The 10,842-nt window shown below is 31.7% G+C and overlaps 1 protein-coding gene across 3 annotated transcripts; it reads right to left on the reverse strand.

Moving 5' to 3' along the window:
- Nucleotides 1–5,538: 5,538 nt before the first annotated feature.
- Nucleotides 5,539–9,640, reverse strand: LOC136231159 (B3 domain-containing transcription factor ABI3). Of its 3 annotated transcripts, XR_010689709.1 has the most exons (7): nt 7,320–9,640; nt 7,069–7,161; nt 6,776–6,876; nt 6,630–6,660; nt 6,261–6,313; nt 6,102–6,178; nt 5,966–6,025 (listed from the first exon to the last, which is right to left on the reverse strand). XR_010689709.1 is itself a non-coding variant. In XM_066020449.1 (6 exons), exons 1-6 carry the CDS (start codon nt 9,024–9,026, stop codon nt 5,843–5,845), a joined length of 2,214 nt encoding a protein of 737 aa, XP_065876521.1. In that variant the 5' UTR covers nt 9,027–9,639; the 3' UTR covers nt 5,539–5,842. The 3 variants fall into 3 exon arrangements, 2 of the variants coding, with proteins under 2 accessions (XP_065876521.1, XP_065876522.1); XM_066020449.1 differs by lacking the exon at nt 6,630–6,660 and having other exon boundaries at nt 5,539–6,025; nt 7,320–9,639; XM_066020450.1 differs by lacking the exon at nt 6,630–6,660 and having other exon boundaries at nt 5,539–6,025; nt 6,261–6,307; nt 7,320–9,638.
- Nucleotides 9,641–10,842: the final 1,202 nt, after the last annotated feature.

Consider the following 10,842-nt stretch of genomic DNA (forward strand, 5'->3'; position numbering starts at 1 on the left):
GAAAATTATGTCACACTTAATATCCTTCTATTCCCTATTTCAATCTTTGAAAGCTTTTAATATTCTAACTAATATTTAAATTTAGTTATTCTAAGGACTAACGCCACATTGAAGAAATACATATTATATCCATAATGAAACCAAGCTTGCAACAATTAACTTTATGAATTAATTGAACTTATGCTAATAGCTCAGCCTTTCAATTTCCTCTTTTAATTTTGTGAAACACTTCCAAATTTGGCTATCCAAATATTTGCAAGCCACTTTCCTTATCAACTTTAAGCAAACCTGCCTTGGATTTTAATAACTAGATAAAAGTAACTTAAACTCTGGCCAATAACATAATAATTTATAACTAGATAATGAAGGTTCCATGACACACTAAAAACTCCACATCACCTCAATTCAATTTAATTTTCAAAACCATAAATTCTGAAAAAGTGAAAAAGTTTAGGACTCCTAAAATATTCCCGCGCTTTCAATAGAAAGTGCGGGAATATTTTAGGAGTCCTAAGAAAGCGCAGGAATATATCTTCACTATAAAAAGAAACACTGGTGCATTAACAGATCAAATCCATGATATGGCCCGGACAAAGCAAACTGCCCAAAAATCCAGAGGGGAAAGGCAGCGAGGAAGGAGCTGGCAACCAAAGCAGTCCGAATATCTGCTCCAGCAACAGGTGGGGTTAAGAATTTACTTATTTTTTTCATAATCATATTTTTATGCCTTTTAAACAAGTGAATTTTACGAATTTAAACATTTAGCTTCTGAATATAACAAGGTTCAATACTGATTCAAGTGTCATTTGTTGGTAACTATTTTATTTCTTTTTAAATATTGAAAGTAAATTAATATTTTATTTCTTTTTTAGTTTGTATTACTATACCATTGCTGGATTGAAAATATATTTTTTTTAACCCAAAAGTAATTAAGTAAACATACTATATTAAGCATCAATAAAAAAAAGTTAATTTTCCTATACTACCTGCTATTATCTCCCTATTTTATTGTGAGCTTTCATTAACTTTGTTTAAAATCATCATTTTTAGACTAAATATTTTATTTATGCTTGATTTGCATTTGAAATTACAAATATTTTTCCTCTGCTGCTTTTTTTTTAATATAGCACAATTGGAATAAAAAATTTGTATTTATTAGCATGGCAGTTAATATGACCGTAGTTTCACAAGATCGTTATAGCTTATTAATTAATTAATTTCTCTACTCTAACATTCTAATCTAATGATGACCGCCTAAACTTAGTCTAGCTAGTTACCGACTAAGTGAATATTATCGTTAAAATGCATACAAAAATTATTTATATGTGAAAAAGACAATTGGAATAAAAAAAAATTGTATTTATTAGTAATCAAACATATATAGCAATTGTTCAATCTCACACTTAGCGCATTTTGTGTTGGCTTAAAGTTAATTATGTCCTTAACCTATATTTTAAAAGTCAATTAAGTTTCTTACCTTCTAAAATCATCATTATGTGTTCAATCTATACACTGAACAAGTCAATCAGGTGTCTAATTTGGGTCCCTAACATATTATTGAACATTCAATTATTAGATGTCATCCGTAATTGAAATTAATCTTTTTTCTTTAAGATCAACCGATTTCCAAGGTTGGTCCTCTCTTTTCAAGGTGATGTGGTCGATCAATGAATTTTAGGTGTATTTTGTAATTATTTTATTTTATATTTTCATTTTTAAATTTTATTATACATCTGGATTTTTTTTCTTCATAGATTTTGTGTTGCTTTAACTTTGATTTATATAAGCGTTATTCATTTTGTATAATATTTTTTTTATTTAATTGAATGGCACATGCTTTTATTAGAAAAAAAAACTCCGGATTATGATCAAATTTAAAATTAATTGGCATATACGATAATATATTTTACATATGTGAAAAAGACAATTGGAATAACAGAATTTATATTTATTAGTAATCAAACATATATAGCAATTGTTCAATGTCACGCTTAGCGCATTTTGTGTTGGCTTAAAATTAATTATGTCCTTAACGTATATTTTAAAAGTCAATTAAGTTTCTTAAACTCTAAAATCATCATTAGGCGTTCAATGTATACGCTGGAGAAGTCAATGAGGTGTTTAATTTATCCCTGATTGCAAATGGTATAGAGAGAGGAGTGAGAGAGAGAAATGGTAGAGAGAGAGAGGGGATTGAAGGAAGAAGATTAGGTTAATTTAGTAAATTTATAAAGGATAAAGCTATTTTAGTAATTCTATAAAGAGTGGGTCCCACTTTTTTTAATGCTATAATGAAAAATAATGATGTGGCAACTTTGACCAGCGTTGACCGGTCATAAAAACCGACTGTACACTTTAATTAGTGGAGGTCACCTGAAGTTCGTACGATTTAGTGTGATAAAATTTTGGTTGTACACCAAAATGTGATTTAGGGTAAAGGTTGTACACCACGTATGTAATTTACCCGAAGAACATCTTTGTTGGTTTACGATTAAAACCATCAATCTTATCGCTTTCAATCTGTATCAGCACCTTAATACAAGCTTTTGATATCTTGATCAAACTTATTTTTTGGGTACTATTGGCACAGGATTAAACACCTAAAAGGTGCTAATAAAAAAAATAATTTCTCATATAGGGATAGTTACAAATTATTTCTTTTCAATGGGCTATTTTTAACCCATGATTAAGAATAGTACCATTACGGTGCATTCAGCACCGTAATGGATAAATAATTTTGATTGATTTACCCTATTCCGGCGGCAAAGTCGCCGTAATGGGATGAATGCTTGCAGGAATTTTGTGGATTCCTGCAAGGCTGCAACGTCGACAGTGGCTCCATGGAAGCCATTGCCAACTTTTATATAAAAAAAAAATTATTTTTTATTTAAAACAATATTGTTTTCAGGTATATGAAAAGTAATATTTATTATTTTTTATAAATAATTATATTAAATAATATTTATGTATCTTAAAAAAATAATATTTATGAGAATATTTTATTATAAATATTCATTTAAAAATTATTTTGAAAATTGGAAATTAGTTTTTATTTTTTAATAAATTATTAGAAATAACAATAATTTGAACTTAAAACTAAAATTTTAAAGTCAATTTGAACCTTAAACTATTAAAATCATCAATTATGTTTTCAAATTGTCGGAAAATCAGAAACTGTACTATTTGACATAGCCTGTAATATCTCTGTATTAATAGTCTCTCTAAGATAGATTTAATCGTTATTGACAATCATCTCCCAAAATACAACAGATTACGTAAGCGAACTCTTACCGCATATAAATTCGTTACCATCGAAATAGAAAAACATACATTTGTCCAACAAATTTATTAAAATAAAAAAGCTAATTTCTAAATTTTTAAATAAAAATTTTAATGAATACTTATAATAATAAAAATATATAGTTGTACGAATTAACAATAAATCATTCTACTATCAAACTTGCTTTGGGAATAGTTGTAAGATAGGCCTGTACTCAGTAACATAAATAACTAGGTAAGATGCATGTGTAAATAGATATGATCTCTTATTTCATGACATTTTCAATCTATGTGTTAGCCTAAATAAATATCTCCCAACAAGTGAGACTTGAGCCATCATAGGTTAAATTCTTGTGAGAGTGTCACCCTAGTACAAATAAATCTAAAACTTGCCCTTCTACCTTTTTGATGACATACCAAATATATTAAACATAATTAAATATATAATATTCATAACACAAAATTTTTAAAGTTTCAAAGAAGTAAAGATGAAACTAATTTTGATCAGAAACTTTAAAAGTAAATTAGCATTTTTTATATAAATATATACATTAGGGTGAAATTTTAGCCTTATCTTCTTATTTTAGGGTGAGGAGTAGTAAAAAATCTTATGGAAATTTTTGTTGTTATTTTATATTAAATAATGCATATCTACCCTCTATATTTTCTTACAAAAGAATTAAATGGCATTCAAAAAGAGTATAGGGCACTGAATTCCAAAGCTGTTATAATTTGTAATTAACTATGAAGCCAAAATTTGTATGAAATAAGTAAATATAGAATTAGAATAAGGATAAATATTGGGTATAAATAAATAATATTGTAGAAAAAGATACGTAATATTATTGGTGGGATATAGTAATTAAAAAAAAAAAACAGGGTATAGAAAAGAGGGAGGTGAAATGTGGAGTTGCAGAACAGGGGGATGGGCATCATGTGAAAATGGTAGAATAGAATTGAAGTGTACGGAAAAGAGACAGGTGGAAGTGAAAGAGAAGTCTGTGAGATAAGGAAGTGGAAGTGCAATGTGACAGTAGAAAAGAGGAAGGATAAAAGTGATTGGGCAGACGTGAAGAGAGTTACGTCAGAAATGCATGGACACGTATTCTCAACTCCGCCGCTTAAACTCACGAATCCAAACAAATACCTCTCTCCTCTTAATATAATAATTCCAAAACAAATCTGCTGTATCTCATTCAATTGCATACTTTAATTTTTCTGTTCCTAATTTAATTTATTGTTATCATTTTTATTTATTTATTTCCATTTCATTTTTTATAAATAGGATAGTTATAAATTATTCTAAATTATTTAAATAAGCCACATATATTTATAATGATCCGGGCTTGATTATGATTTTGACTCGAGTCATGAGTGGCCAGTTCAATTTATAGACGATCCGAATTTGAGTATCATTTTAACTCAAGTCGCAAATAAGTCGAGTTTTGATACGGCAAAACTCAACTTGAAAGCTCGCGTACAAACTTAATTATATATTCATGAAAAACTTGATTATATTGTTCATAAAGCAAGCTCAATTTGATTAATTTTGAATAATTATATTTTATAAAAGACTACATAATTTTATGTGGAAATTTAATTTTGTAAATTTGAAAACTATAATTCTATCTTCAGCTTCAATTCTCTTTATTCCCTTTATAAGGGAATCAATCAGTGTTTCACGAGCCTTGATACAGAATCAGCCAGTTTTTCACGAGTCTTGCTTATGGATAAAATTTCAATTATTCATGAGTTTTGCTTGTGAACACAATTAATAAACTGATTATGGACAAAATATATAAATAGAATTAACAAGCTGATCAATGAGCAATGAGCAAAACAGCTCGAAGCTCGATTCATTATACCATTAAATAAATTTATAAATTAAATACTCTTTTCTTCCATTGATGTTTTTTTAAAAATTAAGTTGTAACTTTTATTCCCTTGATGTTTTTTTAAAAATTAAGTTGGTTACAACGACATCATCAAGAAAATAAAATACTCAAAATATAATTACAAACAAGACAGTATTGTATATGATAAAAAGAGTTTGCCAGAAAAAAACAATTACCCCCAGGTTCAAATTTTATGTATTTTTATATGTAGAGGATAATAAATAGTAAAATACCAAAAAACAAGCACTAAAATAAATAAAAAATAATTAAAACATTATAATTGCTTTCTTAATATATATATCAAAATTCAAAAAGAAAACTAAAACTAAAAAAAAACAAAAATCTTCAGAGCATGCTATGCATATATAAAAAGGAGGTTGATTATTAATATTATACACACATAATGTATAAATATTAACAGAAAATTATATGTAATTGCACAATATTATGGTTATGGTTGTGGTTGGAGTTGGAGTTTACAGAGGCAGCTCCTCAAACAAACACACATTTAACCTCCAACCCCAACTCCTAATTAATTAATTTAAACAGTTTTGACTCATTGGTGGGTCTAATTGTATATTCAGAGAGAATCTAGGGTTTCCTATACCAACCAACCTCACTTATTATTTCCCCTAGATTACATAAATCTTGACCCCTCCACGTGTCCTTCAATTCTCATGCATGCAGGAGAGAGAATTTTTTCCCTCTATTTCTTTTACTTTACTTTTTTGATTCACACTTCCATTTCCACCTGGTGAACTTGCTGCTGTATTCTTTTGCGATTTTACTGATCCCTTCTTGTTCTCCGCTTTTGATCCTCCTGCTTGCCTTACTTTCACTCCTCTTATCAACTGTCAAAAATTAATAATGTGTTAATTTTACTGGGTCATTTATTTTAAATAAAAACGATATGTTATTATTGCTTACATATTTCCCACATTTCACATCTGAATAGATCACTATAAAATCTCCTTCTTGGAGTCCATTTGTTCTCACAAAATCCCCTGTAAATATACAGTTTTTATTTTATTACTGAATTGTATTCTTCAAAAATTCAAATTATTTATTAATCAAATTAATATTCACCTGTGTTTTCAAGGAGATACATCCTGCTTTTATTGTTAGGCCAGAATCTGATACTCCAAAAATATAAAGACAAAACGGTGATTTAGTTGTAACAGTATAATAAACGGATAATTTTATTATACGCCTAGCGCACCAAAACGGATAACGGGTATTATACGACAAACTGGATAATCTAATGCATGAATAAATAAATGATTAACTTGACGAATGGATGACGTTTGATGTGGTGCACCGGACCTATAATAAAATTTATCGGAATGAAAACAAATCGAAAATTAACTTGACGAATGGGTGACGTCTATGTGGTGCACCGGACCTATAACAAAATTTATCGGAATAAAAATAAATCGAAAAACAAAGAAAATTAACTTGGCGATGACGTTGATGCGGTGCACTGGACCTATAATAAAAATTTATCGGAATAAAAATAAATCGAAAAATTTATCGGAATAAAAATAAATCGAAAAATTTATCGGAATAAAAATAAATCGAAAAACTAAGAAATTAAAGAATACCTGTAACGCATGTTCCAAACACGAGAGGTCCCTATATCTTCCATTGCAATAGAAATTCCATCTCTTGCTTCCAACTCTGGGAGATGAGTTTCTGCTTCTTTCTGATTTCATTAAGTAAATAATTAAATAATTAATTAACTTTTTTTTTATAGAAATTGGGACGAGACAGAACTTGGACGGAGTGAGCACCCATGGTCCAAGAACTGTCAAACCCGCAGATAACTAATTAACTTAATCCATCAAATACTATAAAACTAATAATAATAATAATAATAAATAAATAAAAACTGCACCTTTGGCAACACGATCCTCCCTAGAGTACCCACGTCGCTCTGCTTCAGTACTTTTTGGAGAAGAAATCTCAGGTTCTTCTCGGGTTTCCAATTCTGTGTTATAGATAAATTAATTACGGACAAATAATCACGTTACGATAAAAACAACAAACCGAATCCATAATTAATTTCATTAATCATAAACCCATAATTACATAATATCTAGATAATCCCAATTCAAATTAAAATTCAAAATCAAACAACCCACCAACCTGTCGCTTATCTGAACCCACTTGACGCGGCTGATGATTTTGAGCCGCTTGCACGGACGCCGCCCTTTCAGCCGGCGGTGCAACTGCATCCATGGGATGAACCGGACCGGTTGAACCAGGAGGACCGTTAACAACTGGAGGATTATAACAATAAACCCAATTCCCAGGGTTTTGTTGAGCCATTGCATGGTGGCCGTCCGTGGCGCCGCTCTGATTGTGGTGGTGGTGGTTTTGATTGTGATTGTGATTACGGGGATGCGATATAAACCTTCTCTGTCTCTCCATTCTCTTCTTCCTCGCCTCTTTTGTCGCCGACGAACCTAACCGAACCAACCTACTATCCCCAACTTGCCCTTGCACATACTGGCACGGATACTGATTCCCGTACCCAGTAAAAACGGGCGGGTGGGTCTGAACCGCTTCAGGATATGAGTTGTAATGTGAAGCCAAAGGAAACTGTGTCGGCGGCCACGATTGGGCTGATTCAAGCATGCGATAATCCGTTGGTGTTCCCGGGTAGGAACTCATATTCGGAGCTCCGTTCGCATACGGATATCCAACCATTGGTGAATAACCCGGCATGCCAGTAACCGGATCGATTGCAGCGTAAGACGGCGGTGGAATCCAAGGTGATTGAGTGAAACAAGGAGTGTTTGGTTGATCAGGTTGGTTTGAAATTGAAATGGAATTACAATTAGAATTACAAATCAGACTAGGGTTTGAACTAAGAGGATGATCAGTAGGGTTAGGGTTTTGCAATTCGGATTCATTCATTCTTCTTTTCTGCAGATGATTTGTTTGAACCCATTCCAGTATCAGCTTCAACAATTGCTTCATCGCTTCTTTTCCGCCGCCTAATCGCTTCGCCGCACACTCAATTGTCGCCTTCTTAATTTTCACTTTCCGTAAATCCTCGGCGGAGACCGTTTCCTTGTTCAATTTCAACCACTCTAGAAACACCATAGCTAAATCGTCCGATGAGGAATTTACATTTACCTCTTGTTGCGCTGTTTCCTCTTCAGTTCCGAATTGCATCATCATTTCTTCATGTTCGTGGTCATGGTCACTCCCCTGTTGCTGCGGCGGAAGAGGCAGTGGCTGCTCCGGTTGCAGATTCTGCTGTTCCTGCTCAAACTCATCTAGAAAATTCTCACCAGGACTGAAAATCGATGAAGGATCAAAAAATTCATTATCATCCATTAGATCCATGTAACCGAAATTCTCCATCACATCCATGCAACCACCAGCTCCATCTCCATCTCCACCTCCTTGTTCGGAAGCCGCCTGACGGATTTCCATTGAACCGGTGGAAGATAAATCCGCCATAGAATTCTTCTGATTCTGATTCTGATGTTGATCGTGAGTATTACTCTCTTTGTGTACGACATCATCAGCATCGGACTTCAACACCGCCCAAGAAGCCGCTGAAGACGCCGAGGAAGAAGACGATGACGTGGCACTAGCCTTGACAGGAGCCGGAGCTGAAGATGAAGACGATGTCGACGACATGCACGGAAAATCAGGTAACTGCGGAAAATCAGCATAAAAGATTGACGACTCGCTGACGTCTAACAGATCATCATCTTCCTCCCTTCCTAGCCAGATCTGTCTTTCCTGACCTCCGCCGGTGCCGGAAACCCCCTTCTCCATAGGGTTTTTTTCAATTTCTCGCTTAACATCTTCTACATGCAATTGTGTAGTAGCCATTTCTTTTTTATTTTAAAAAAAATAAAAAAATAGCAAGTTGAAGGATTCTTCTGTTGGATGCAGATAGATAGAGAGATAGATTCAGAGAGAGAAAAAAGATAGGGTTTTCCTTAGTGTATGTACGGATAAGTGCAAAAGCATTGAAATGAAAAGGATTGCATCTTCTGTATACAGGTAAGGGAGCAGAAGAAGAGAGAAAAGGGCCCGCTGTAGCTGTATACAAAAACACAACATAAACTATTTTCAAATAATACCATTAACATCAAAACTCAAAACCAGAAACAAGAAACAAGAAACCACTCTTTGATCTTATGCTTCACCAAAGAAGACGAAGATGAAGATGAAGATGGAGAAGAGAGAAAGATGAAGCAAGGAGCCACATGCTAAAATAGAGAAAATAAAAGCAAGCAGCCACCCATGTGTGTGTTCTGGTGGTTTACAGGGCTCACTTTTTAAATTTTGGAGGTTTCTGCAAGAGTTCAATTAAGAAAGAAAAGAAGCAGTTTTAGAGGGAGAGATAAAACAAAAGGTGGAGTAGTGCCGCTGGTTTTCTCATTTGAAACCCCGGATTTTGTGCCATCCGCCATGCGTATTTTCAACAGTGGTCGATCTAAGCGGTGGCTCTTCTTTTTTCTTTTTCTTTTATTACTTTCTTTTATTTATTTTCAACTGTAATTACTTCAATTTTCATTTTTTAGCTATTTTTTGATTTGTGGATTTATTTTTATGGATTTTGTAGATATCAGAAAGCAAATGTTTAATTAATTCATCAGTCAACTTTGTCGGAAAAAATTTCTTTGCTTTTTAAGTCTAGGATTATTATCATTATGGAGTTTTTGTATTCTTATGAGGAGTTCATCCTTATCTATATATTTATCTCCTGTTTTACCATTTAATTCTATTATTTATTACTATATCCAGCTTCAATTAACTTTGTATATGTAAAAATATAAGCTTATATGCTGCTGGTTTATATAGTTTATAACGGAATCCGCTGACTGGGATAGTTCAGAAACATTAGGGCACGTATACGAGAGTGCAGTTTTACTATATATATATATATATATAAATGCATATACCTTTATTAAATACGAAAAGGACAAGTACAATAAGAAACGGAAAAGGTAAAAAACCTCATAAAATCTACAGTGAAACGAAAATGACAATAAAAAACATAAAAAACCATAAAAGATTACAGAAAAGTAATAAAACATATACTTCATTGGAATCCAAATCCGTAAAAAAAAAACTGCAATAAAATATTCATCATTTAGGTCATTCCGAACATTCGGATCGAATCATTTCTTTTGTTATAACCACGTAGATCTCGTTTCCGTTCTTGCTAAATCCGAAAAAAATGTATAAATAATAGAATAATGGAGAACAAATACAGTTCAAACGGATAAAAACATCCAATAAAATATATAAACACTGAATGAAAAGAAATACAATAAAAAAAAACTATAGTAAATCTAACTGGTTGAGAGGATGAATAAGGAACTTACTTCTTCCTCCTTAAATTATTATTATTATTATTATTATTATTATTAAACACCTTACTTATAATAATTATGCTATGCTATACTACTTGTCACACCTTAATAATTTAATATTACATTATATAATTTTTAGGTGTTCGAGAGATTTATTTTTTGAATTTAAAACTTTATATAAGCAATTAAAAATTTCAGAAAAGATCTCGCCATAGTCAAATAGTATTAAACTTTTAATAAAAATACGAATCCAAAATAATCAAAAGAGATCTTGCAATAATTAATTGGTATTAAATTTTTTAAAAACATGTGAATCCAAAATA

Source organism: Euphorbia lathyris, chromosome 5 (genome assembly GCF_963576675.1).
Source record: "Euphorbia lathyris chromosome 5, ddEupLath1.1, whole genome shotgun sequence".
NCBI lineage: Eukaryota > Viridiplantae > Streptophyta > Magnoliopsida > Malpighiales > Euphorbiaceae > Euphorbia > Euphorbia lathyris.

Bases quoted from the DNA above. Each gene is read 5' to 3' on its own strand.
- LOC136231159 (XM_066020449.1), bottom strand. From the start codon at position 9,026: ATGGCTACTACACAATTGCATGTAGAAGATGTTAAGCGAGAAATTGAA. The intron at 7,162-7,319 runs GTTGGTGGGTTG...TCTATAACACAG, and splicing joins TGGGTTCAGATAAGCGACAG to AATTGGAAACCCGAGAAGAA. The intron at 6,179-6,260 runs GTGAATATTAAT...GTATATTTACAG, and splicing joins GTATCTCCTTGAAAACACAG to GGGATTTTGTGAGAACAAAT.